The 27,986-nt window shown below is 52.6% G+C and overlaps 1 protein-coding gene across 4 annotated transcripts; it reads right to left on the bottom strand.

Moving 5' to 3' along the window:
- Positions 1–92: 92 nt before the first annotated feature.
- Positions 93–26,907, bottom strand: SMG5 (SMG5 nonsense mediated mRNA decay factor). 4 transcript variants are annotated; one of them, XM_068963400.1, is made up of 22 exons: positions 26,697–26,907; positions 23,037–23,135; positions 22,389–22,512; positions 21,630–21,786; positions 19,662–19,751; positions 18,385–18,474; positions 17,614–17,692; positions 13,988–14,113; positions 13,814–13,882; positions 13,147–13,355; positions 12,361–12,498; positions 11,622–12,221; positions 9,976–10,151; positions 8,743–8,818; positions 8,132–8,307; positions 6,962–7,120; positions 4,109–4,168; positions 3,609–3,768; positions 3,129–3,219; positions 2,233–2,307; positions 1,681–1,819; positions 93–1,499 (listed from the first exon to the last, which is right to left on the bottom strand). In XM_068963400.1, exons 1-22 carry the CDS (start codon positions 26,768–26,770, stop codon positions 1,416–1,418), a joined length of 3,051 nt encoding a protein of 1,016 aa, XP_068819501.1. In that variant the 5' UTR covers positions 26,771–26,907; the 3' UTR covers positions 93–1,415. The 4 variants fall into 4 exon arrangements, with proteins under 4 accessions (XP_068819501.1, XP_068819505.1, XP_068819503.1 ...); XM_068963404.1 differs by lacking the exon at positions 6,962–7,120; XM_068963402.1 differs by lacking the exon at positions 12,361–12,498.
- Between the last annotated feature and the right edge of the window lie 1,079 nt (positions 26,908–27,986).

Genomic DNA, 27,986 nt, shown 5'->3' with positions numbered 1-27,986 from the left:
TGCCATTTCAGCTTGTAATCGTTCCCACGTCCCAGTGAAACTGTACAGAAAGGCACCGGGAGGCAAGGAGGGCTTCAGGGGGTCTTTATTAAGTGATGCTTTAGTCTCAAGTCTCTGCCAGGGACTGGAAGTGGGAGTGACCCCACTCCCCCTAGGCTGTCCCAGACTTGCCTTCTCAGAGGAAGGATGCAGGAAGCCTGCTGGTCCCCTGAGAACAACCTGGGAAGCTGGGCTAGCGCTGGGGTGGGGAACAGCAGAGCTGAGACCCCCCACCCTCAACCCCCAGCCCACGCTACATGTGCAGCCCGAGGTGGGAGGGGCCGAGGCAATCCTGGCCAAAGCCTCCCTCACGCAGCCCCGCTCCCGTGGCTCCACTCACAGCCCTGAGCTATTCATGATCTCTGCTCTCACATTCGCCTTGGTTCTCCACAAGCTAGCCCCACGCTTGGCTCCCCCAGGCCTTCAGTCCTGGGGAAGGACAGAAGTAAGGAAGCATGCTAGGGCAGAGGGCGCCCAGCCAGGCAACTTCAAGGGGCCTCTCCTTTCTGCTGCCCATCCGAGTTCAGGCCCCTCCCTCGATAGTAAGGGGGGTGGTGGCCTCAAACTCTGCACCACTCTCCTCTTACTGGCGCCCCACTCTGTCCCAGCCCAGAGCACAACGCGCAGTGACCAGGGGCTGGTGGGCACAGGAGCCCTCCCTGGCACACAGGCCCGACTGCCTGCAGCTGCTGCAGGCCTGCTCCCTGCACTGGAAGCTAGAAGTGGGGAGACAGGGAACAAGTGGGGCAACGGTGTGCAGCCCCCGCAGCAAGAGGGGATCCAAGCCCTGCCCTGCTGTCGGTGCCAGCAGCCCCAGGCCCCTCTTCCTTATGAGTCCCCAGGGCTCCAGAGCTGCCTGTCCCTGCAAAGGGGGATGAGAGGGGCGGACGGTCCTTGAGGAGAGGAAGGGTCTGCAGAGAACCACCCAGACACCCGGTGTTACCCAACTCTGCCCCAGGCCCTGAGGGCCCCAACTCCTGGCACCACCCACCCTGCGTCCTGGGGTGAGGAAAGGCCCCTTCTGCTGTCCCTTCCCCTCAGAGGTCCAGGAACCACTCCAATGAAACAGACACCGCACCTGCCGCCTGCCCCTGGGGAAAGCAGGGGGCTGAGGCAGGAAGGCTGGCTAGGGGCCCGCAGGCCTCTCCTGCTCCGAGCACTTTCCTTGCTTTCCTGACCTCGTCTTGGCAACAGGGGGACCCCGCCCTCCCAGCTGGCTCCTGGGCCCTCCCTGCAGCCTGTGTGCAGCTGGGCTTCCTTCCTGTGTGCGTGCGTGAGTCTGCGTGTGGTGGGGTGACTACAGGTGGTGGTCCTGGCTGCCAGGGAGGGCAGGAGAGATCTGGAGTCAGCCCCGCTGCAGGGCCTGGGGCTCAGTTTCAGCCAATCTCCTTCCACTGCTTGTAGAAGTCCAGAACATTCTTGATGTCCACACTGGCCTGTGCAGCGGCCTGCAAGGCTGCCTGTGGAATTGGGGGAAGGACAGATGGAGGAGGGCCTGACCTCCTCAATTATGGGTCAAGTCGTTGAGGGGCTGGGGAAGGGGTGGTGGAAGAGGGAAAGGACAGCTGTCTGGTCTGAGGGAGTCAACTCCGGTACCTCTTCCCCATTCCGGTCTTCCCCGAACATCAGCCCGTGACCCACCTGCATAGGGCCTGAGAGCGTGCTAGGGTTATCCAGTGGAAGGCCTGTGATGATGGTCACCATGCCGCTCGGGTCCTCCTCACCTGCCCCCTGGGCCAGAGTCAGCTGTTTGCAGCTGTCCAGGATCTTATAGAGTGTCCTGGAGCGGGGAGGGGAGGGGGAAGGAGGGTCAAGTCCCAGCATTAGCACAACCTGAATACCAGATCCCTAGGGCAGAGGGGAAGCTGGGATGGGGAGGGGCCCAGGAGACAGCAAGAGCTAGCAGGCAGCTCGGAGCAGTGGGTTCTGGGAGCTGGCCTGGAGGATGAGCTCCAGGAACCAGGCAAAGATACGGAGAGGGAGGGCCCTGCCCCCAAGGGCCTCAGGGCCTCCAGAGCTGGGGTGACTTCTCACTCCCTCTAGGGTGAGAGCCACAGAGGCGCCTGGCCCCGGGCTGGTCCTGCTGCCTGTGCCTGGATTCCCTGGCCCTGTCTCTCTCTCCTGGGGCATGCCCGCGGAGGAGCAGGGCAGGCAGCGTATCTGGGGTTCCAGGGGTGCAGACAGAAATGTTACCAGGCATCGGCATCCTGCCTCTTCAGCTTATGCCGCTCGAAGCTCTTCCCTGCCTCTCTCTGGCAGCGAATGTACCTGCAGGGAGACGGGAGAGTGGCAGGGGTAGGGGCGGGGGTGGGGGGGTGCCCAGATCACACAAAGTGGGCCCTTGTGGCACAGAGACCCCGTGTCACGGGAGGGGAAGGGGCGTCTTCCACGTCGCAGGTCCATCTGGAGCCATTCTAAGTGGCTCCCCAGCTGTTGAGCCCCGCTTGTTCCTCCTCCTGATAACATCACTTCTTTGGTTCCTCCCTGGGGAGGAGCTGGGTGGGGAGAAGCAGCGGATGCTTTTCAAGTCAGTGCTTCTGGAGACAAGGTCCAAACAAGAGGGCTTTGTGTGGCTTCCTGGCCAGGCAAGGGCAGATGCAGAGGAGGGTGGGCCAGCCAGCAGAGAGCGGGGAGCTTTCTCCCTCCTCCCAACACCCAGTGCCTAGTCCTCTTCTGGCCCCAAAGGCAGAAGGGCCTGTGCTGGGCTGAGCACCTATACGCTGCCACCCCACCCCCCTGAACCGTGGGAAGCCCCTGGTCAACCTGATCACCTAAAGCAGGAGAAACTCCTGCAAAAGCGCCCAAGGCTTGAGTTAGGGGCTTGCTCCCCTCTCCCCACTGACAGTGATGCCATGTTTGCCCCAGAGGCAGATGGACAGCAGGCCAGTGCTCCCCAACAGGCTCCTGGCTCCTCCAATCATTGTTCATTTCAGCACCTAACCCCCGACTAATAATTATATCCTCGGCCTCCTTCCCTAGGCCGAGAGCCAACTGTGAGCAGGGACCACGAGCATGTGTCTTACACAAGGAACACACAGGCGTCTGTGCTGACCTGGGCTCAGGACAGGTCCAGCCAGGCCTGCACTCACCTGTTCCCTTTTTTAAACTCTGCCTCCAGATATCGGATCCCATCCCGGGCCCCTGGGTGTTCCTTCTTCAGCAAATCCAGGCCATCGATCACTGGCGGACATGGTGAGGGTGGGGGAGGACAGAACAGATAAGCCCCGGCTGCTGCGCCGTGGGCTCTGCAGAAGCACCCGCGCTCGCTCCAGGACACACTGCAGCCCCTAGGAGCCCTGGAGGTCTGACTGACCTTCTGCCAACAATGCACTTGGCAGCTTACCAACTGCTTTCCCTCACATTTTCTCACCTGCTTCTCCCAACCTTCTTGTGAGTCAGGGTTTGACAGAGATGGTCATGCCCCCTTCACAGATGACATGACCGAAGTTGAGAGAGGTGGCTGGACTTGACCCAGGCCACTCTGTGTGAACTGGGCCCAAGTAAGGGTCTCTCGACCCCCAGCCAGATTCTCTTTCAGCCATGTGCCCCAACCTCTACAAGACACTCACCAGTCCTTGGGATGATAACGATGAAGCGGCCACTGGTGGCCAGCTGGCGGATGACAGGGAGGTGGTGGCAGAGGGCCTGGGTGTCGGGGACGAGATAGGGAGACATCGCTGACTGTGCCTTGGGCTGCTGCAGGCTCCCTTCCAGCTGAGAGACCTCGAGCTGTCGAGAGAAGGCAGGGTCAGGGTCGGGGGGCTGCGTGTGGGCTGGGTGGGGGTAGAAGGCTTCTCAAGGTGGCTCTTATGGGACTCCTCCTGCTGCCATTCCTACGAATGGCTTCAGAGGAAACGCAGATAGGAGCAAGGGTTAAGAGGAAGAGAAGGAAAAGAGAAGTGAAGGCGGAAGGGGAGCACAAAGGCTCAGTGACAAGTCAGCAGTGGAGGGCAGTCTGTGAGGCTGTGAGGGTAGTCAGGGCCAGGTGGAGGGCCACAGCGGGCGGAGCGGGGGCTTCAGGCAGCAACGGATCAAAGAGCAGAAGCAGTGCTGGGCCCTGGCTTCCTACCTGAAGTCGTAGCTGGGCCATGTCTCTCATCAGCCTGTTCCGCCGAGCTTCCTCCTGTGCCTACAAAGGGGAGAAAGAGACAGGTTTTAAGCTTGGGACAAGGCATTGGGGGAATATTCCTTTCTCCAGGGATCAAGAACTCCAACAGGGATTGGGTCTGAAATAGGTACAGCCTTATATAAGTCAACTTTCTATCGCTCCCACTAAGTGAGAGGAAGGTAGGCGTGGGAGCCAAAATGCCACTCTGGTGCACTCTGAACACCTCCCGTGAGCAGCGCTCGCCCCCAGGGGGAAAAGGTGGGGCCAGCACCTGTCTGGTCTCATCTCTGCCCGCCTCATCCGCCCCTCCTCCCATGGAACACCATCCATTCCAGGGAACACGAACCCTTCACTTTCTGTCGCCATCCACTTGCAGACTTCTTCCAAAATCTACAGTTGCAGCCCAGACCTCACCACTCCTGAGTTCGAGATGTATATACCCAACTGCCTACTCAACAGCCCAATCTGCTTCTCCAAAGCTGCTTCTAATCCTTCCATGTTCCCCAGCTTGCTAAATAAACCACCATCTGTCAAGTAGAAAGCTAACCAGCTTCAACTTTTTCCTCTCAGCCCCAGAAGTTATCAGCCTCCCAGTCCTGTCAACTGTACCTCCTTAAAAAAAAAAAGAAAAGTCACTCACATCCCTTTGCATCCTTCTATTTTCAAAGCACAACCCTGGCCTAAGCCAGTACCCCCCACTTTGACTATTAAAACCACCTTCTTTCTGCTCTCTGCCTCCAACCCATTTTCTCTGCTGACAACCAAGGAAATCTTTCAAAAACCATCTGTGGTCGACCATGGCCCTGACTAAAAGCCTGTGATGGTCTTCCTTTGTCTTCTAGATGAACATGATCTAAAGATGAAATTAAGAATGGGGACTTATTCTAGAAGACATGGGGAACCACTAAAGACTCTTTGATGAACAAACTGGCATCATCAGAGTGAGGATTTAAAATAGTAACCTGGGATGTAAGCCTCCTCCTGATCATGAGAAGATGCCAGACAAAGCCACGTGAGGGTCACTCCACAGAGCAGCTGACCAGTACTCTTTAGACGTGTCAAGATCATAAAAGACAAGGAAAGACTGAGGAGACGTTAATAATCAAATGTAACGTGGGATCCTCAGGGGGAAAAAAAAAGACATATAGGAAAACTACTGAAATCTGAATAAAGCTTGTAGTTGATAGTGCTGCACCAATCCTAATTTCTTAGTTTTGGTAATTATACTATCGGTAGGAAGTGTCCACCTCTTACCCCTCCAGAGTGTCCCCTTTGAGAAACGCCGGTAGAGAAGGAAAGAAGGGAGGCAGGAGACCGGGCGATGGGGAACGAGGGGTTCCCTAACCCAAGCAGACACTAGAGCCTGGAGAGCAGGAGCAGCGGTCCCCCGGCCTGCGGAGAAGCTGAGCTCCCAGAGCAGCTCAGAACAAGGACAGGAGCCAGGCCTTCCGATTCCAGGGCCCTGGCTCAGCCGCCCATACCTCCCCGTGACAGTCTGTGCTTCCTTGCCTATAAATGAGGATGCAAGCACCTGAGATGTCACATGCAAGGCAGTGCTGCACATGGAAAACTCGATAAGTGATGGGAGGTGGCAATATGACAAGGAGCGCACTGCTGCCACCCCTGGGGGCTGAGCCCCTCTAGATGGAAACCCTGCCTCGGGTGGAGCAGGATGCAGTCCCAGCAGGCAGTGTGGCCTGGCTCCAGAGTGGCCTGTGGTGTCCAGCAGCACACCAGAGGGGCTCTCAAGTATTCCCCGGCCCCCAGGAGGAGTCTTCAGGAGTTCTAGGCCAAAGGAAATGCCTGCAAAACACTACATTTTCTGATGCTGTGTAACTTCCCCATAATTATTTTTGTAACCCCCCCTTTGTTTCCCCCCATGGAATAGGAATAAAAGTCTTAACACAAAAGGTCAGTTTTTAACAAAATGTGCTTGTTTTTAACACAGCAAGGAAGGGAGTTTCTGGGGAGCCAGTGCTCCTTCCCATCTGCAGGAAGGGGGTGCTCAGAGGTGGGGGAGCCTGTGGCTGGGGAAAGGAAGAACACGGGGGAGGAGACTGGCTTGAGACGAGGAAGAACTCCTGGGCTCACCAAGACACACGGGCTGTGTTTGCTGCGCCAGACACCACCACCCCAAATGTGCTGGTGCCACTGAGCCGGGGGAGGGCAACACGCCAGGGCTGTGCAGGCCCCACTGCAGAGGCCGGACGGCTGCTCACAAAGCATCAGCGCCACAAGACACAGGCCTGTCTCGTCACAGCTGTAACCCCCAGGCCTAGACTACTGATACAAAGCAGATTCTCAGTGAGTATCTGTAGAATGAATGACTGAATGGAAAAGAAATCACACAGGCCGCCTCCTACTCTGGGGCTCCTGTGGGATGGGAGGTTCATCTGCTGAGCACACACACTGCATAACACAACATGCAAAGTGCCTGACATTCACTACCATGCCTTAATCACCACAACCCCATAAAGCTGATTCTACTATTCCTATGTAACTGGTGAGGAAACAGGTTTAGCAAGGTTAAGTGACTTGCTCAATTCAGACTCGGGGGTGACAGAAATGGCCCTCATCCCCCAGTCAGTCTAGACACAGCAGCGGTGCCAGGGTGCCCCTGCTCACAGCCCCTCTCACCCCCTATCTGCCCTAGTTCTCTGCCTGCCCTCTGGTCCCCCTAGGCTCGGTCTCCCTTGCCCTGGCCCCAGCAACCAGGTTCTTCAGTCAAGGGCCGCAGGATGCCTGAGCCTCTGGCCATGGTTTCTCAGTGAGCCCGTGGGAGCAGAGCGAACAGGGAGGGGCAGCCTGACTCACCATGCGGAACTGGGCCTGGGCCTGCTGCAGCAGGCTCTCCTGCTCAGACTGGGCGATGCTGACAAAGATGCCAACCTCTGCGTTGAACTGCAGGATACTGCCTTGCAGGCGGGCAACGAAGTGGCCAAAGCTGCGTATGCAGCAGATCCGCACGACTGTCTGTGGAGACACGGGAGCCAGCCTGGCTGAGCAGGGTCCTCCAGGCTCACCTGCCCCAGCCCGGGCTCCTTCCTCCTCCCCTCCCCGCCCTCCGCCAGTCCAGCCTCCTCAGCAACACGGGCTCCCTGCAAAGGCTTGGGGTGTGTAGGGAGAAGAGGAGCAGCGAGGCCCAGACCTGTAGCTACCAGAAAGAGAGTGATCACATAGTGGGAGGAGACTCTGAGAAGGACTGGGGAAGCAGGACTCAGGGCGGAGAAGAGAGAGCGCGACAAGGCCACCTGCTGGGAGACACGAGACCTGGGTTCTCACGCGTCTCTCTCCTCTAGGGCCCGATCCTAACGTGTACAGTGAGAAGACAAACTACGTCACCATTTCAACTTGTGTTCTTGGTCAGCAAAACCCTTCTCTCCCAACCAACCAAAAACCTTAATCTAGAGTGCTAAAATATAAAACAGAGCATAAAGCCAACCTGCTCTGGCTGGAGAAGGAGAAGCCAAAGGGGCTGTGTGTGCTGCGTGTGTGTGCCTGTGTGCATGGTGCTGGTACGCCAGTCCACTTGGCTTCCCTCTGCTGCCCCCAGACGGCCCATGTGGTGACACAAATTCAAGGGTGAAAGTCACTGGACTAAATAGGCAGCACATTCCCTTCCAGCTCCAACTTTCTCTGTTTGCTAGTCAGCTTAGAGGAGGCTGGGCTCAGAAGAGAAAAGAGAGCAACAGAGATTTTAAAGCCCTAATAATTTACTTGTTCTGTGCTCTCCAAAAGGTGGGGGGAGGGGAAGATGGCTTGTTCTACAAGGGGAGACACTGGATGGACATCCTGCCAAGAGTGACAGGAAGCCCAGATGGTTCACTGAGTGAAAAAGGACTCAGACCTGCAGCCAGGGACATGCTCTGTGTCTGGATGGAAGGGGCGCCAGCCTGCCCCCCACCCCCACCCCCAGCCTGAGTTCCTGCTTTGTTACCAAGTCTTCAAAGACAAAGCCTGTGGCACGGGGAGTGACAGCCTCACCTCCTCTAAGGTGCTGAGCAAGAGCCGAGCTGTATCAAAGCTAAAGCGTCTGTGGGCCGCCCGGAGGGGAGGCAGGTTGCGAAGTGCTGTGTCCTCTGGGAGCAGCAGGCTAGATGGGAGGTCAGGCAGTTCACAACCTTCAAGAAGCTCCTGGACCTCAGCACACAGGGCCAGGCCTGGGGAGAAAACAGGACACATGAGACCCCTGCGCTGTGGGAGCCCCCAGTCAGAGGGACACAGTGCTTCCCGTTGGGAAGTCCCAGGCAGGATGTACTCCTTGGACAGAAGGTGGGGAGAGATGCGGGAAGGAAAGGAGAGATGGTCCAGAGGGCCATCAGGCAGAGCTTTAGGAGACCAGAACTGGAAGGACTAGAGAACCGCTCTGCAAGCACACTCCCTGGTGGCCCAGGTCACCTGCCCACAGTGGGGCAGCGTCGGGGCAGGGAACGAGAGAAACCCAGACCACAATGACTGCTGTGTGTTAGGGAGGTGACGCAGTGAATCGCATTAACCTCCTTACCCTAAGCACCAGGTTACCAGGATGGGGGTGGGGGAGTCCGTGGGCCAGCGAGGGAGAGGGGAAGGGAGGGCAGTGCCAGGGACTCACTCACCAGATTCTTGGAGTTCGCCAGCAGCTGGCAACAGGTTCAGCAACACAGACAGGCGGTTCCACAGACTTTGAGAGCTCTTGAGAGAGAGACAGAAGAGGAAGCCTTTAGCTGGGGCAGGGCTGGAGGCTGGCAGTGAACAAGAAAAGCACTAGATCTGGGAGGTCTGGGGCTATGGTCACGTGCCTAGAAGCGTTGAGAAAAAAATGAACACAAGTGGGGCTTACAGGGGACTTGGAAAACAGGGAGGAATGGAGAAGGGGAACCCTGAAGCTTCAGTGGACTTCATCAGCAGTGAAGGCTTCGTGAAAAGGCAAGGTGTGAAACCACAGAAGAGCTCTCTGGTTCGTGGTAGTGCAAAAAGCTACAGCACTGAAGAAGCGTCTGTCTAGCACAAACTCCTCCTTTCAGCCCTCCAGGTGCACGCGCTGGGCCAGCTCTCTGGGGAAGCAGCCTGAACCGCCATCTTCACTACACCACCCTCGATGACTAACAGTGACTAACTAGCTGCTGTCAGGCACAAGCACACGCCCCAGGGTGTGCCTGGCCCTGACCTAAACTCTCTCTTTGAGGGAAGAGGGTAACCGACAGGGAAAAGGGTTTTCCACAGCAGGCAGGTCTGCTTCTGGAATAAAACCACACTGAGGAAAAGCCTCAGAACACCAGAGGCTTGAGATGAAGACTCTGAACCTGAGAAGGGAAGGAGAAGGCTGCCATCAACCCAGCCAGCCTGCATGGGAGCCCACCTCTGATACTGCTCACTCCAGCTGCAGAACTCTTTTAAGCCATTCCCTTGCCCATAGCAGCTGCACCTCATCTGTGCACCCCACCACCGCCTAGTCCCATCTCTCTTGTTGCCACGCTTCGCCCTCTCTTTTCTCTGGGTGCTGATGTTCACCTACCAAGGTTAACCCTTGAACATGTATTTTCACCAACATTACTCACTATAGCCGGCATTATGCCTAGTGCTGGGGACACAAAGCCGAATAAGCAGCTCTCTCACTTTCCCAGTCCACAGGACTTGTATCCCAGCCCAGGCCACAGGCTCTGCGGGCAATGGTCACGCCTAAGCCCAGCCTGTAAACAGCATTAGGAGCCAGCACAGAACAGGTGCCTCACAGGAACTTTTGTCTTGCCCAGCCCAGCTGAGGGGCTTCCCACGCCCCACTGTGGCTGGCCCAGCCCTCCCCTCACACCCTGAGAGCTAAAGAGGGCAGCGGGTGTGGAGTGACGCACCTGCGCACACACAATGATGAGGTCGGGGTTGGTCCGCAGCCAGTCCAGGAAGACTTTCACGGCAGGGAGCAGGCCTTCGGCCATCAAGACCTGCAGCTTCTCCTGGATGCTCCGCTCATTCCGAAAGGAGCGCCCACTGGACTCGCTTCCCTCCGACTCCGAGCCCTCTTCAGAGGCTGGGAGTGGGAGACAGAGAACTGGGATGAGCAACTAGCAGACACATGGCAACAGACTTCGGCTCTCTGAGAGGGGCGTGTGCCCACCTGCCTGGACTCTTCTGAAGAATTCTGATGTGAAAAGAGAGGAATGAGATTCCAGCCTGACTTCTCCAGGCCCACTGATTGCTTTTAAGCCAAGAGCCTCGTGCCTTTTAAAATACGAGCTAATTTGTGAGATCTACAGCTACTCGCTCAACTGACACCTATGATGTGCTCATTCTGTGCCAAAGGCAGGGCAGGCAGTCGGAAAGGAGCTACCGGTAGGGTGACAAAGGGTACAGAATTTAACACTACTTCAGCTCCCGGCTCTGCAAGCCTGCAGGTTAGAACACGATGCAGGCCACGCTCCCCCTCTGAGCGTCAGCTTCCACGTTTCTTCTACTCATTCAGTGGTTCCTAAGTCCCAGCACTGTGCCAAGCCCTGCCTTTGGTAATGGGGATTCAGCAACAGACAAAACACGGACTGCCCTGCCCTCAAAAGGCTCGTGGTACTGGTGGGCACACGTACAAGCCAACAGACAGCATCACTTGGATGGGAAAGCGCTGGAGGCTGTGGAGGTGCAGAAGCTACAGGAGACCGCAGGAAGCCGGCCCTTGGAGGACTCCCAGACCAAGTACGTATAAGCCAGAATCTAGAGGGCGAGTGAGGATCAGCCAAGCAGCACACTCAGAGCAGGGGAGGGAAAGCATGTTCCAGGATAAAGGAGCATGCACAGCAGCTTAGCAGGACAGCATTTGGAAGAGGGATGCTGACTCTCCCACCACAAGACTGCCGTGGGAACTTCCCTGGGGGTCCAGTGGTGAAGACTCAGCGCTTCCAATGTAGGAGGCACGGGTTCAATCCTTGGTCAGGGAACTAAGATCCCACATGTCACAAGGTGTGGCCAAAAAAGCTAAACAACAACAACAAACTCGTAAGAAAAAAAGACTGCCATGAAAGTTAAATAGGCCAAGACCCTAAAAGTGCAGCCCAGTGCTTGCACAGTGTAGATGCCACAGACGCTCGCCACCGCTGACCAGGCGCTCCCTCTGCACCTCAGGGGAAGGCCCTCAGGAGAAATGCCTTGTTCTAAGCCACCTGCCCTCCTAGTGGGTGCTGGTTTTTCTAGTTTCCAGGAGCCCTGGCAGGACCTGGGACAGCACAGGAGAAGTTATTGCTACAGTGTTGTGTGGGGAGGAAAGCCCCAAACCCATAGGGCAAGGTGGGAATGGGACCACAAAATCAGCTGGGAGTTGAGAATGAGGAAGTGAGCAGGAGAGGGGATCCCCAGGGAAAAGCTCCTGGGCCACACTATAGGCAGAGGCTGGAAGCCAGGCAGCAAGGGTAGGGATGAGAAGTACTCGGAGACAAGAGCAGGCTCTCTCAGGTAAGTGCTGACAGTACAGAGGTGTGGACCAGAGCAGGGCGACGGACAGAGGCCCACGCACCTGGCTCTGAAGGCCTGTCCACATCCCCGTTGACACAGCGCCTGAGGCTGGCCGAGGCGGCTGCTTCGGTGGTGGGCTGGAGGAGCAGGTTGCTGAAGGTGGGGGCCAGTCGGAAGCAGCGTTTGGTCTGGAACATCTGGGTGGACATGGCTTGTAGATTGCTGGCAATGCTGGCCTCGCTGGGGCCCAGAGGGCCATTGAGGGATTCAGGAACCTCTGACCTGGCCCGAGATGGCTCCAGGGCTGGGGACCGTGTCCCGTCCTCATCCTCCATATCTTCCAGGTCTGATCGGGACTCCTGACTGTTCATTTCTGAATCTGTCTCAGCGTCAAAAGCTGTTCCTCCACCTTCAAGACTCTTGTCGGAGCCACTGTCCGAGCCCTCACTGGCCCGGGCCGAGTCATGGCTTGAGTCCGAGTCAAAGCCTTCACTCAGGTCACTGTCATCACCTGCTTTGGGTGGGTGGCGGCGGCGGCGGAGGCAGGAGAGGCGGGAGAACTTCCGACTCTTTCTGACCTCACCCTCTGGAGGTACTACAGGAGGCGGCTCAGGACCCGGCTCCTCCTCCTTCTCCAAGGGTTCCTTGGATTCCAGTTCATCTGCGGAAAGAGGACGGTCAGCACTGGGACACCGGCAGGTGTTGACAGCCCCTCACCCCGCCACACCTATGTCCCCCTCCCATGATCCCCACACCCCATGCCAACCATTCCACAGCCACAGCCTCCCCCATCCCTGCACCTGCGCCGTCACTCTGGAATGCCGGGACGGGATTCTCGCCCTCTTCCAGCTCAGCTTGCAGCCGGATGTTGACGTGATTGACGAGGTGGGAGAAGAGGGCCAGGGTGAAGGCGATGGCTGCACTGTACTGCTTGGACCCTAAACCCAGGGAAGCCAGTGTTAGGGGCTGAGGCCTGGAGAGTAGGAAGCACCACTGACTCCAACCCCATCTCACCTGTTCTCCACTCTCCCAAGGATTTAATCACCTCTAAAACCTTTCTCTAAGGTAAAAACAGATTTCTCAGGTCTCTGCTCTCCCATCCTGTAATGTGGAATGTGCCGGCTAATCCTGCTCCCTCTTGTCCCACCTCATCCTCCCCAGCTCTGATGGGTTCACGCAGGCCCCTCCCCAAGCACGTTCACACCCAGTCCCGTCTCTCCCGCCCTTCCATCCGACCTTGCTCTACGTATACCTCTGGCAGAAACTAACTGCCCCCGGCCCCACTGCCACCAAGCCTGAATTCCGTCTGGATCAACAGTTAAGCATCTCAACCACTCTGTCTGCCTAGGTCCCAGACAAGGCTGCGTGCGTCTGTGGGTGTGGGAGGGTGGAGGGGGTGGGACCAGGCTGCTGCCTTTGTCTGTTCATGAGGAGCTCCTTCAGGGCTCTCTCCTACAGCCAGCCAGTGCCACAGGTAGTGAAGGGACAACTTGTGGGAGCGACTTTATGGGTAAGGAGCTGCAGAAAAGGGCAGTGAGGATCCCAGAAGCCAGGGGGAGAGAAAAGACGGACGCAGGGAGAGTTACCTGCTCTCTTCAAGCTGTGCACCCCCATAAGGCAGATGATGACCATCTGAAAGATGAGAAGGTCCGGGAGGAAAGCATATCCACTCTCATACTCCTCCTCATCCTCACTGGCCAGGCTGAGGTTGGGTGAGGAGGGCAGGTAGAAGAGACAGAGGTTGAAGTCCTCCAGGACTGACTGGCAAAGGGACGTCAACTCTGAGTCCGCGGAGCTGTGGAAGCGCAGGAGCAATGGGAGGTCAGTGATGGGGGCTGGGGCAGGCACAAAGAGCTGGGAGTTCAGGATTCAGAGAAAAGACTATGGGATCCTACAAGGGAGACTTCAAAGAGGAGGAGGGGGACTCAGTGCTGGCTGATCTCTAAAGCAGACAGAATAACACGGGAAGGGCACACATACAGTGAAAGGGATGTGGGTGGGCTTCCCATTCGGCCATTCCTTCAACTTCCAGTAAGCGCCCAATCTGCCAGAGGGTGAGCCACCCAGAGAATGGGCATGGAACCTAGGGTGAGACAGTGAGGGATGCCGAGAAAGGACTAACCAGCTAAAGAATTTCCAATCGAGAGACAGAATTCACCAGCCCACTCCCTCCTCTCCAAGTCCCCTGCCATAAAGAAGCCCCTGGATGGGGCTCCCAGGACACAGTTCTTGCTCACACTCTTTTCTACTCACGTGCTTTTGGGCTGCAGGAGGCTTTGCAGATACATAAAGTTCACCAGCAACCTCTTAATGTCTTTACATCTGAAATGAGAGGAGCCCAAGGTAGATGGCGAACAGCTCCAGAGTCCCTGTGGTCCTACTGTACAAACTGCAGAAGACCCCCCTCTTCCCACAGGCCCCACTCACCGCTTCTTGCTGGGAGAGAGTTTCCGAGTCTCACACTTCTTCAGCTGGTGGTACATTTTCGCTGCCTTGTCATACAGCCGCTTGAGGTTTCCATAGGCCCCCTCAAAGGACACTTCCGACTGAATGCTGAAGGAGACAGAGGTGAGCTACTGAGTCTTGGCAGAGGAGGAGAGGGGAAATGTCAGTCTTCCAGGGATTTAGAAAGCACTGCTTTTCTTTTAAATATTTGTTTCTGTACTTGGCTGTGCCAGGTCTTAGTTGTGGCATGTGAGATCTAGTTCCCCGAGCAGGGACTGAACCTGGGCCCCCTGCATTAAGTGTGGAGTCTCAGCCACTGGGCCATCAGGGATGTCCCAGGAGCACTGTTTCTAGTACATACAGGCGGCCCCCAGCCGCCTCTTTCATGTACAGACTGAGGGTGAGAACTATCATTCCTAACAAAAACACACACATACAACTTTCAGATTAATCAGAGTAATGATGACATCTGTATCTCCTCTGCATCCAGATATGGGACAATTAATCCCATTCAATGTTACAAACATAGTCACCATTGCTGAAATACACTATTTTTCATCTTTTTAAAAGCAGAGCACTTAACAGGCAGCATTTAATAAGCATTAAGGATATTTACGTATTCTATTTTTGTTAACCTTCACAATAGTCACTCAAATGCAAATCCAGCCCAATCTGCCCCACCACAAAGACTAACAGCATGCCACACTTTTTTAAATGTCTTGTTTTTTGAAATGTCTTTTTAAATTTTTTATTATTTTATTTGTTTCCTCTGGTCATGCCCCACGGCATGTGGGATCTTAGTTCCCCAAACAGAGATCGATTCTGTGTCACTGGACCACCAGGGAAGTCCCTGAAACATCTTTTAACTATAAAAAGCAAGGTATAGAAAAGAAGAAATACACATTAGAGGTGAATTAAATACAGCTATAAATTTTTTTATATTCCTCCCACTGAGAAGTGGGTTCTACGTCACCTGCCTTTCAACCTTGGCAGGGGGCGGGGGTGGGAGACCACAGCCACTGAAACGCTTTGGCTGAGAAAGCACTGTGGCAGTGACGCCACCAGTTTCCAGGCCCAGGCCGTAAGAGACGGGCGGACCCTAGTTTCAGGTTTCTTGGGCCATTATTCGCTGTTGGGAGTCCCGAGCCACGATGTAAGAAGTCCATCTACCTTGAGCAAGACACCACATGGAGAGGCCCCAAGACTAAAAGGAGAGGGAAAGGGGTCCAGATAAGCCAGTTCTCCAGACACATCAGACACCAGAGCAGCTGAATACCACTGCCTGACCCTAGACAGTGCCACCAGGGGGAGGCCACCCAGACTGAGCCTAGGCAAGTGCCCAGCCCACGAAACATGAGACAGAATTGTTTAAGAACAGTAGAGGACCTTAGTGGGCACCTCCCAAACCTGGAGGTACGTGGCTCTCTTTGCAAGTGACTCACCCTAAATCATAATTATGAATGTGATACGGGATCCAGGACAAGTAAGGGGGGCATTCCCTGGAAGGCATACAAGGAATGGGAAAGATGCAATGGCAGGTCAGAAACCTGGTAATCATATGGAAGAATAAACACACAAATGATAAACGTGGGAGAAGGTGGGAGAAAGCTAACCCCGTTACACTGTCAGTGGAAATGTAAACTGGTGCAGCCGTTATGGAAAACAGTATAGGATTCCTCAAAACACTAAAAACAGAGTTGCCTTATGATCCTGCAATCCCACTCCTGGGTGTATACCCAGACAAACAATAACTCAGGCAGACACATGCACCCCTGTGCTCATGTGCGCGTACTAGGTTGTTCTGGCTGTGCTTAACTCTGCGGAACCCTACGCACTGTAGTCTGCCAGGTTCCTCTGTCCGTGGGATTCACCAAAAAAACGCAAGAATACTGGAGTGGGTTGTCATGCCTTTCTCCAGGGGATCTTCTTGATCCAGGGATCAAACCCACATCTCTTACTTCTCCTTCATTGGCAGGGGCGTTCTTCACCTCTGGAGCCATAGCAGCACTGTTTACAACAGCCGAGTCATGGAAGCAACGTAAACATCCATCTACAGCTGGATGAGTGGAGACAGGCGCACGCCTACTGTGCTATGTAACGGACTGCTACTCAGCCATAAAAAAGAACGAAATAACGCCATGTGCAGCAACATGGAGGGAACCAGAGATTACCATGCTGAGTGAAGTCAGTCAGAAGAAGACAAATACCACAGGATGTCACCTGTACGTGGAGTCTAAAATATGCCACAGATGAACTTACCTATGAAACAGAAACAGACTCACAGACCTGGAGAGCAGAACTGTGGTTGCCCAGGGAAAGGCGGGGGAGGGGTGGATTGGAGTTTGGGGTTAGCAGGTGCAAACTATTACATCTAGAATGAAGAAACAGGTCCTGCTGTGCAGCACAGGCAACTATACTCAACACCCATCCTGTGGTAAACCATGATGGAAAAGCCTCTAAGACCGGACTTCCCTGGTGGTACCGTGGAGAGCAATCTGCCTGCCAATGCAGAGGACACGGGGTGTGATCCCTGGTCCAGGAAGATTCCACACGCTTCAGAGCAAGTAGGCCCCGTGCCACAACTGCGGAGCCCACACACCGAGAGCCTGAGAGCCACAACTACTGAAGCTCACACACTCTAGGGTCCAGGAGTCACGCCTACTGAGCCCACAGGCTGCACCTACTGAGCCCACACACCGAGAGCCTGTGCTCCACAGCCGGAGCAACCAAACAAAGTTTTTAAAAGGTATATATAACCGAATCACTTTGTTGTACAGCAGAAACTAATCCAACATTGTAAATCAACTATACTTCAGTTTTAAAAAATAAAAATAAAAATACAGTGGATGGGAGGCCAGTCTGTACTGATCTAGATAAGGGCAAATATTTATTGATACTGAAAATAGGTTTCCTTGACCAGGTGAATCAAGGACCACAGCCTGGAATTCTATGGCAGAATTAGGTATCATAATTTACACTTCAGTAGTTTATCATTTAACCTGTAAGACCACCTTACTCCCTTTGGGCTTTGAAAGCCAATTCACTATGTAACTATTGAGAATGATTTGGCTTCTCAAGTAGACTCTGGCCCTGATTAGGTGGCAACAGTGAGTTTCCTGGCAGTTTATGTCTCACTAAAATTTAATCAAAGGCTTTCTCATTTACCTATCAGTCTCATGTCCGTTTGGTTATGGTGACTCAGTAAACTAAGTCTAACCAACTTTGGGTGCCCTGAAAAAACTGTGTTTTGTTGTTGTTGTTTTTTAATTCTAAGAAATAAGATAATTTTGAAGTTCTTGTCAGAGGTTACTTTGGTACGATTTTACCAACTCTATCCAATTTATCTCTTTCTTCAGGAAGGTAGCTATCCTGTTAAGATTTCATGATAGCAGACAGCTACATTAGCTGCCCAAGTGCCTACAAATCCAGGCGGCTGTGCGAAAAGCAGCAGGGCTGCCAGGAAGCAGGGTCCCTGAGGAGGGCCCCCTAATCTCACCATTCTCCCATCTATCCTACTCAGGAGCTAGAGAAGGGAGAATGGAAAGAGAGAAAACAGAGCAGCAACTGTGCAAATGGGAAAGCTGGGAAAAGAGCTGCCAAATACTCACCAGCGCAGGTAGCAATACATGGCTTCCACATTGTAGTACTTGCTGCCTGCAAGGGTGCCCAGCTGGTTGAAGGGCATTCCTGGAGAGAAAGAGGAGTCACACAGTCTGTGGCCACAACACTCACCGAAAGCTGCCAGGCCCAACCCATGCTAAGCATCAGAGAACTCATGTGGAGAACAGTGGCTCTGCAGGAGACACTGGTCTCTCGGGGGATCAGCAGCTAACCTTGTTCCTCCAGAGGGTCACTGATTCCAGACTCATGTCCTGTCAGTCTAATCCCACCTGGCCCTCAGGGATTTAGCACTGATGGGTGCCACTCCTTCAACAGCAGCTGCGGCTCTTCCAACACTGACTCAGCTCCTGGAACCCTCTCGCCTCGGCTCAGTCTCTTGCCTCTGAGCTCTCCTTCTGACATGCTAGTCCCCATCCCTCCCTGTAATTTAGCCTCATCTCTTCCCTCACTGTGCCTCCACAGTGGCAGCTAACGCACAGTCTCCTCTTTCTACAGACACCAGAGATGAGGAAGCCGTCTTCTTTCCCTTCTTTTCTGCCTCCTTCCCTCTTAGTTCAAGACTCTCCCATTTCTCTTCCTCTTCCACCATCTTCTGAGTGTGCGTTACTTGGGAAAGAATTCAGAACCAAGGTGAAGTATGAAAGAACTGAGTGAGGAGGACCTAGGGGGAAGTGAGTATGCCTGCCTGCCATCTCAACACTGTTTTCCTCTTAGCAAATGCTGCTGGGTTGGGAGGCCCCAGTGGGGGGTCCACGTACCAATCTGAGGAGCTACTGACAGGGCTTGGTGGTAAAATCTCTCAGCTAGCAGCTCAGTGTCTACGCCAGCTAGTTCATTCTGATACCGTGCTGTAAGAGAGGGAGAGGGAGAAAAGAAATACGGTAATTCCATGCTTCAGAGAACACCTCCCCTAGTCTGGAAGTCCACTCTAGAGAGCTGTAATAGCAGCCTGGGAGGAAGATACCTGCGCTAGAAGGCAGGCTGTCTGGGTCTCTGGCACATTTGGAAATCTACATGACTATGGGCAAATTGTTCAACTCTCTCTTCCTTGCTGGTAGGTCCAAAATGTAAAGAATATTTAGTGTTTGTAAAGAGGCTCTTCTTGATTATCTCTTCCCAAGGAAGGGGAGCTACAGCATATATTAATGCTTGAAATAACTTCTGTTATTTGGTTCTGGAATTCAACTGCCCAGTTCTAGAGAGAAGACATTACTAATGACACTAGGTCAATCTACTGTGAAACAGCTGATTCTGTGTATGTGTGTGTCCACACGCGCCTGTGTCTGCTCACTCATGTTCTACTTTTTTCAACCCTATGGACTACAGCCCACCAGGCTCCTCTGTCTATGGAAATTTTCCAGAAAAGAATACTGGAGTGGGTTGCCATTTTCTCCTCCCTTTCTCGACACAGGAACTGAATCCATGTCTCCTGTACCTCTTGCGCGGTCAGACGGACTCTTTACCGCCGGGGAAGCCCGATTCTCCCTGTGCCCCTACCTGTAAAGGGTGCAGGAGTGGGATAAGGGCAGGGAGAGGCGCCTCAGGTCTATTACAGACAATGCATCCAAAAGCCACACACCAGGAGCCTAACAGGACTAGAGGTCTTTATCCAGCAGGATTAGCGACTCAGGGGGCATAGAGCAGGAGTCCTTTTCCATTCTGAGAAACATACTTCAGGTAGGTAAGTCCTCCCTGAGGTCTAACCGTAATTCCCCTAGGAATGTATGAAAAGAAAACTCCAAAAGAGAAGGACATCGAATTAAAACCTTCCAAACTTACTACTAAAACCAGGTTATCATCCTGACTTTCTTAAAGCACAAAGACATTTTCCCCTTCTTCTTGCGTTCACTCATCCTTTGACTCATGGAAGAACAGTGAAGAGAAAGAAACACAACAGACTGGAGGGGAAAAGTTATCAGAGCCCAAACTCCTCCTCCTGCCATCCAGTCACTTAAAGGGTGGGACCAACAATCTGAACGGCTGGAGCCTGTCCTGGAGCCCAAAACAGAGAAAAATGAAAGGTTCTGATTCTTACACAAATCCCCCAGGTACACTAGACATCGGTGGCATGCCATCTGTGCCCAATCCATCTCCTTCCCTGAGGCAGACACTGGCTTCTTGCATCCTGAGAAAGAGAGAGAGAGAGAGGTTTATAAGCCCATTCCTCTGACCTTACCTCTGGAAAACACCTTTCCTAGGTGGAGAATGGAGATCAAGAATCCAGGTCTAGTTTTAGAGCCCAGCCTTATGGGGCAGAGATGACGCCCATCCAAGACACAAGCTCACAGGTGGACAGAGGTAGGGACACAGAGGCTCCTGGGTAGGAGTCATTCACTGGACAGGATGGAACTGGAAGAGATGGTCTAGGGTCCTCAACCTAGGACAGCTGCCGGGGGAAAGGTCATGTGAAAGGTCATCACAGGAAGGTTAATAGAAAGGAAGAAGAAGTGAAAAGTCAAGCGTAAGTACAGTTGTGGGTCCCTTGAGGAGCCACTCCCCACCTAAAGGTGAAAGGTTTGGGTAAAGATGGGAAACTTGCCCAGGAAGAATGGCATATGGATGCGGGCAAAGGAAATGCTCCTGGCTTCCGCCTGGCGGAGGAGCTCATGGAGAAGGCAGCCTGCTGAAGAGCCTATCTGTGGAGGAGACTTGTCTGGGCTGAGGACAGGTGGTGGCCAGAGCACAGTCGCCTGGGCTCTCGCCCCTCCCTTTACCCAGGCAGCCCTGGGACTGCAAAGAGCTTCAGCTATTTGGGAGGCAGTTCTATGTGCTAGGTACTGATCTAAGTGTACCACAAGGCCAACTGAAGTGATCCTCAAAGCAACCCCAAGGAGTAGTTACTCTTATTACTTCCATTTTACAGGTAAAGAAATCAAAGTCACATAACAGGTAAGTGACAGAGTTGGGATCCAAATGACAACCTGGCTCCAGAGACCATCCACGTATCCCCTCCATTTTGCAGACACTCTCCTACGTAAGCAACTCCCACTCTGAGAAGCCCTTCCTGATATTTACTATAGAGGCACTGCTGAGTTGGCTGAATGAGAAGTATCTATAAGGAGATAAAGTTGTTTGGGGAATTAATTCTTTTGAGATAAGTGTTCGTCATCCTCGTTCAGGCTATGGACCCTCCTGTCAACCTCATTTGACACCTGTGAATCCTGCCTTGGGTTAACCTTGCTCTATTTTTGGCCGTGCAGCTTGCAGGCTCTTAGTTCCCTGACCAGAGACCGAACTCAGGGTTTGGCAGTGAAAGTGCTGAGGCCTTACCTCTAGACCACCAGGAAACCCCCCACTGTTTTGTTCTTAAGTGTTTCAAGTGGAGAGTGCCTTCTGATCAGAGAATGCTGCCACACAGTGGCACAGACATAAGCTCCATCTCTGACCCAGAACGTCTTTCTGCTGGTGAGGGGAGGGGAAGGGGGCTGGGGGAGGGCAGGAGGTATGAAGAGCAAGGGGAGATGGAGGGAGCAGGAAGAGGGAAGGAGCTCCAAAGGACAGTCAGACTGAAGAGAAAACCATCAACTAGAGAAGAAGGTAAACCACAGCTCCAGTACCTCAGAAAATAAAAAAGAGATCTGCACTATCTTGAAAGACTGTCCATGATTTTCCCAATATTTATAAATACTTTAATCCTTTCATCAAATACTAGGAAACAATCTCTAAAGTTAAAAGAAAGTGCCAGTCAAATCCAACTGGGAGAAAAAAAATGCCATCAATACCATCTTCCAGTGCCAGACTTTCTCTAGATCATTCCATCCCTCCCACTGGCTCTGCATCAGTCTATAACCCCAAACTAAAGAGGCCTCTCTCTCTCCTTAAGATCTTTACCCCAACTCACATGCTTATTTGGTTAAATCCAAATTTCATGAAGCATTTGTATGTCTTCTAGAATCTTCACAGCTTGGCTGGGTCACAAGGTACATAGCTACTGAGGGATAAGAAGGCCAAAGTAGAAGTAACCCAGCTCGCTCCTCCAGCCCACCTTTCAGATCTCACTGACCTATGAGGGGGTCGGTGACGTGGGTCCAGTCGATGCAGCACTGCAGTTCCAGCTGGTAGTGAGACTGGATGTAGAGAAGGAGATGCTGGTAGAAGCCGATCCCAGCAACCAGGTGCGTCCTGTAGGCACATTCCAAGGTACTCCGGCTGTGGATATGCTGGAGATAGGGAAAAAGAAGCGGCCAGTTAAGCAGCAAGATCAGAGCTCTGCTCCCCTGTCCCTAATCATAGTTACCTCACTGAAGAAATAAGCATATCTTTTTGGCTCTGGAAACTGGATAAAGTCTGGAACTTTATCCACCTCTCCTCTTACTCACGAGTCACCCCTATACCCTTAGATCTCCTTCTCTGGTCTCCTCCTACCTGGGGTCAGGCTCCCCTCCTCTCCTAATCCTAATTCTACATGACTCCCTCCCTCCTTTCTATCTCTTCCTTGATATCCCTACCTACAGCCATGCCCTGGGCCAGTTGCTTAGCTGTCTTTTCATTCCTTAGCTTCTCCTCTTTAGACCAACTTCTTTCCAAGCTCTACGACCTCCTCTTGAAAAGCAAAAGTTGCTCAATTGTGTCTGACTCTTTTTGACCCCACGGACTGTAGTCTGCCAGGCTCCTCTGTCCATGGAATTCTCCAGGCCAGAATACTAGAGTGGGTAACCATTCCTTTCTCCAGGGGACTCTTCCCAACTCAGGGATCCAACCCAGGTCTCCTGCACTGCAGGCGGATTTACTGTCTGAGCCACCAGAGAAGCCCTCCACTTACCTTTTTGTTAGTCTTGATAAGCTGGATAACTTCGTAGTATACCTTTCTCCACAGTAGCTCCTCAGCCTTCCTCCCATAGTCCACCGGGTGCAGGAACATAAGCTTGACGCAGAGCTCACGCAGCCTATGAGGATGTAGAGAAGCATGAGAGGGACTGGCCATCCCTTCGTGGGGGACACAAGAACTGAGGGCAAGAAGGCACCTGCCAACACCCCAACTGACAGACATCTGTGTCTCCCATTAGACATCCAGGCTCACTCAGTAGGACACAAGACAAGCAGTCCTAGAAGGCAGTGGAGCCCCAAAAGATACAGGCGGGAGCAGTAAGAATCTTAACAGTCTTCATCTTCTTCCCTTGCACCGTTCTCTCCTTTCCACTCGGCCTCTGTATCTCTTTCTTTCCTTCCTTATGCAGTACAGTCAATTCCCCCAACTCAAACACCACTCTAATGGCACCAGTCTGTTACATACAGAAGCTGCAGAAAGTGAGGGATCCCCTCTCCCTCTTAGAAGGCCAGAGATGTCACAGACCATTTATGTACCATGAAGTCAGGAGGTAAGAGAGAACATGTATGTATATGACAGAGTTTCAGGTGGACAGGAAAAGAGAAACTCTAAGGATGTGTAGTTTATAGAGTCTCAGCTTACTTGTTCCTCAGGCTAATGTTCTCCGGTTTGAACACTTCTTGATAAGCGGTTTTGTTGCAAAGGATGAGGTCAAGTCGATGCACAGCCTCCACCACAGCCCTGCAGGGAATTATAGGCAAACAGCCCTTGAGCCATGCATCTGGTCCATATACTAATCTCATAGGAAAAGCTACAGAATTAGGGGCAGGGAAACCAAATGGCTGCAGGTTGAGCTCCATTCAAAACAAGATGAACAGAGCCTCCATCTTGATACAACCACCCCCTCAGAAGATGTCTGGCAATCCTGAAGACATTTTTGATTGTCACAACCCTGGGGAGGGGAAGGAGAGGCGCTGCTACTGGCATTTAGTGTGTGCTGCTAGACACCCCACAATACATGCGACAGTCCACCATCACAACTGTCATGTTGTCAACACTGTCAAGGTAGAGAAACTCTGATATGGGAAGGCAGGCTCTCTCAATGGAAAGAGCACAGGCTCTGATGCCAGGCAGAAAATCTAGGGTTTGAATCTGGCTGTGTCTTACTAACTCTACAATTTTGGGTGAAATGACCTAACCTCTTTAAGGCTTAGTTACCAATTTATAAAAATGGAGACAAGAGTAGTTACCTCAAAGGGCTGTTGTGAAGAGTAAATGAAATAATTTAAATACAGCATTGGTATATAGTGAGCATGTGATATATATACTGGTGAAATGAATTATTATTATTAAAAGGCTGACTTATTATCAGACATAAAGGAAAAGCATTCCTAACATAAAATTCCGTTCTGCAATAATGGGGTAAGAGAAAGGGGAATGAGAGTGTCCCTGAAGTTCTTAAGGTCTCCTGGATTCTGCTGAAGGAAACAGTTGTTTTAATATAGAGTATAGTCTCTAGAATCAGACGGCTTGGGTTCAAATCCTAGCTCTACTTCCTACCAGCTATACAGTCCTGGGTCAGGTATTTAACTTCTTTATCTCAGTCCTCTCATCTATAAAATGGGATTAGTAACATCACTTATTTTGTGTAGGTTAAATTAATTAATACATAAAGCATTCATAACAATGCCTTGTACACAGTAAGTGTTTAGTAAGTATCGGTCTTCATCCTGAGGAGGATATTCCAGGCCTTAAGAGAAAAGTTCAGGGCAACTCTGCAATGGATGGCCAAGAGGTACCTAAGTAAGTATCATCTCTGGAAGGGAAAAACCCAGAGGATGACAGACAGCAGCTGTGAGAACAGATGAATCAGGCACTGCTCTTGGACACAAAACAACCGAAAAATAGTGAGTTACAATTCCTAAAATAGTCCAAAACTGATTCAGAATACTGAAATGTGCTCCTGGGCCAGGAAAAAGTGGGCCACAGCAGGCTAGCATCTTGTGGCGGCTCAGTCGGTACCCCTAAAAGCTGTCCTGTACTTGGGAAGTGATCACCAACACCCAGATGAGTGGGCGGGATGGTAATCAAGGCCTTCTCAAAGACAATCTTAAGAGCCCAGCATTTCTCCAAACACCTCCTGGGCTGCCTAGAGATGGAAGACAAGCTCTTTTAGCCAGCCAGGCCCTCAATGCCAAAGGCAGCACCAGGCTGCCATCAGTGATATGCCAGTTTAGTCCCCAGGAAAGGGCCATGCACAGATCTGGGATGGAGGGGTGGGAGGATGTAGTTTTCATGGACAGGCTCCACAGCCTTCCTTAAGATTCTCAGTTCAAAAAGGTTAGTAACCACTACTCCAGGGAGTTCTAATTGCAAACTCTTAAACCTTAGAGGACTCCACACTTTCTTCTACATTTCCCATCAGACCATAAGCTCCTCCATTAAATTGTAATCTCATTTAGAACAAAAACTGCAAAAGCCAGTCTTGTGTCTCATTTACTACTGTAATCTTAGGTGAAGCACAGTGTTAAAAAAGAAAAACATGTTTTAAAAAAATTTTTAAGTAGTTAAAATTTGCCTAATTATTAATAATTGGTGCTTGCATCCCTTTCAGCATCGCTTTTCCAGCTGCCTTTTCTGAGGGGCTTCAAAGATTTCAGAATTTCATTTCTATAAACAGATTGTGGGAATTTCCCAAATTTACAGAAGCTCCAATGCCAGTTTCATAGCCCGACAACATATTTACCTTGGGCCGAGAAATCAAACCTTCTTCCCCCAGTTCTTCCCACCAATCACCACTGCTATAATAAACGATAGAAAGAGATGTGCTGCCTCAAATTTCCACCCTACCCAATGCCAACAACACACAATCACCGGCAGAGAGACCCCTGTGCATACATGTAAGCCACACATGCAAACATATCAGCTTAAGTCAGTCAGTTCTGTGAGGGCAGTGGCTTGAGAAAAAACAAGATTTGAGAATGATAAGAAGGATGACCAAAGCTATTTCCGAAAACTGGAGACAAGTGAGGAATCTCGCAGACACTGCCCACACTCTGTCTGACAGGCAGCACCGACACTCGGCAGCATGACGAGGCACACGTGCCACCCCAGTCTCTTCACCCGCCTGGAGACCGCTTGGGGCAGCCCACAGTGGGAGCCCAGAGGCTGAGGGCTTGGATCACATTTCTATTTTTGGAGCAGCCGATACTCCCCTGGCCTCCTGGCTTAGGAAGCCAGACCAGGCAGGATGCCTACACAAGGGAGGAAAAGACAGCATGCTCTTGACTCTTTCACTGCCAAGATGGGGCCCGTGGCTCTGATGGTAGTCTTCTCATGCAAACACCTCTGGTTCCAGAGCCTTAGCCAAATGAAAACCCCAAACTCTTAACTTCCTAGTAGAAAGTGGAAAACTCAATTCGGTCTCTATGTGTCATCCTATTTTTGATCCACATCCAGAACCCATGTTCTAGCTGCCCCACACAAAAATATCCTCCACTCAGCGGGAAATGTTCACCCCGGCCTGTTCCCAACAGAGGGCTGAAAGGCTGAATGAAGATGTTAAGAAGCGTGAGTGGCACTGTGGAAATGAGAAACCAGGAATGGAGTTGCCTGGCAAGAGACTGCAGTCATGAGGCTGGAAGGAAAGCAGGGCTCAGGAGTCCCCAGATGCTTGGAAATGGGCTCCGATGACCTACGAAAACTCTGGACTCAAAGTCCTTCACCTCCCTTCCAGTCTAACACAAATAATCTTACAGCCTCTTTATTTTCATTCAGATTCCCAAAACTTGGAGCGCTAAGAGACCTAAATGCCTATCAAATCCAGATCTCTCCTTTTAAGGATGAGAAGACTAAGGCCCAAGGTCACACAGTGAACGGCAAAGCAAAGACCTCTCTCGATTTCAGTCCAGGGCTCTTCCCTGTAAATCCTTACAGGGTTCTAGGCACTATTCCCTTCCGGGTTTTTCTCCCATCTGTAACCCCACCCTCACCTTTTCAACCCCCGCAGTCCCCAATTTCCACCTTCTTACCCCAAATCCGTAAAGCTCGGTGCCCGTCCCAAGCTCACTGCGGAAGAGATTCCCTCCACGTGCTTCCCTCCCAACCTCCCACCCACCCAATTCCTTCTTTCAGCTCAATCCCGGGTTACGCGGCCCCGCTCCCTTTGCTCCCTCCAAAATTGCACCCTCTTCCCTCACCCATACCCCAGCCCGGCACCGGAGCCCGCCCGTCCGGGAGGCCCCGCCTCTCGCTGTCCCCCACTTCCCTTGGCGGCTGCACTCACGCCGCGGCCCCTCTCACCGGTAAAGCCGCTTAGTGTGGAGGACCTTTGCTTCGGGCTCGCTGCTCTCCCCTGTGGGGGGGCCTTGGCTCATGATGCCCGGGCCCAGGGGCGGCTCCCGGTCACAGGCCCCCGCCACCCACCGCTACTGCCACCACTGCTGTCTCCGGCCGTAGCCGCAGCCGCCACCGCCGCCGGCCCTGCTCGGCCGCCATCGCTGTGAGGCGGCTGACCGCGACAGCTCCTCCTCCGCCTGCCAAATCTCGCGATAGCAGCTGCAGGTGGCGGGCCAGTGACCTGCCGCTACCAAATCTCGCGAAACTCTTTTTCCCTCCCGGGAAGTCGCCAGAACTAACTCTGGGCAGCCTCGCCTCTTTCCGGCTTCGGTGAGCCCTTGCGAAAAACTTTATTGACACAGCTGCCAGACAACAAGCAGTGGCCTCTGCGGCGAGGGTGCTTGAGGCTAAGCTGGATCTGGGCAGATGGGCTCACAGCTAGGAGCATGACTTTGCTTTGTCCGACAGTGGTCATTGGCCCATCCGTTTGAGCAGAGCCTCTTTCAGATTGCTGGATAGAATGACTCAAATGCTCCCCTTTTCCCTATTAAACAAAAAACGTGTATGTGAAAAAATTCTTGGACAGTCAAGCATAAGAGAAATACAGAACTTCTGTACCTGGGCCCTTCAGTTCCCCTACCCCAACTCAAAGATTTCCATTTGCTGTTAATCTCCAACCATCCCAGCAAACATTTATTGAACACCTGCCGTCTTCCAGCCACAATTCTGGGTTCTGGAGACGCAGGCATGGGCAACTCAGACACTGCCCCTCCCCTCATAAAGCTCAAATGACTTTAGGGGGAAAGATCCACAGGAATGAGAAGCAACAGCCTTATGTTTCTGCCCATCTGGTCTTTCCATGGGAAAGATCACCTTGGATTCCTATTGCTTTCTTAACGTTGCTGCTGCTGCTGCTGCTAAGTCGCTTCAGTCGCGTCTGACCCTATGCGACCCCATATGGCAGCCCACCAGGCTCCGCGTCCTGGGATTCTCCAGGCAAGAACACTGGAGTGGGTTGCCATTTCCTTCTCCAATACATGAAAGTGAAAAGTGAAAGTGAAATCACTCAGTCGTATCCGACTCTTCGAGACCCCATGGACTGTAGCCCACCAGGCTCCTCCGTCCATGGGATTTTCCCGGCAAGAGTACTGGAGTAGGTTGCCATTGCCTTCTCCGTTCTTAATCTTAAACCTAACCTAAAAAGCGCAGTATCTTCCCTGGTGGCTCAGAGGTTAAAGCATCCGCCTCCAATGA

Source organism: Capricornis sumatraensis, chromosome 2 (assembly GCF_032405125.1).
Source record: "Capricornis sumatraensis isolate serow.1 chromosome 2, serow.2, whole genome shotgun sequence".
Taxonomy (NCBI): Eukaryota; Metazoa; Chordata; class Mammalia; order Artiodactyla; family Bovidae; genus Capricornis; species Capricornis sumatraensis.
The sequence above is the reverse complement of the archived record's forward strand: the minus strand, read 5'-3'. Positions and strand labels throughout refer to the sequence as shown.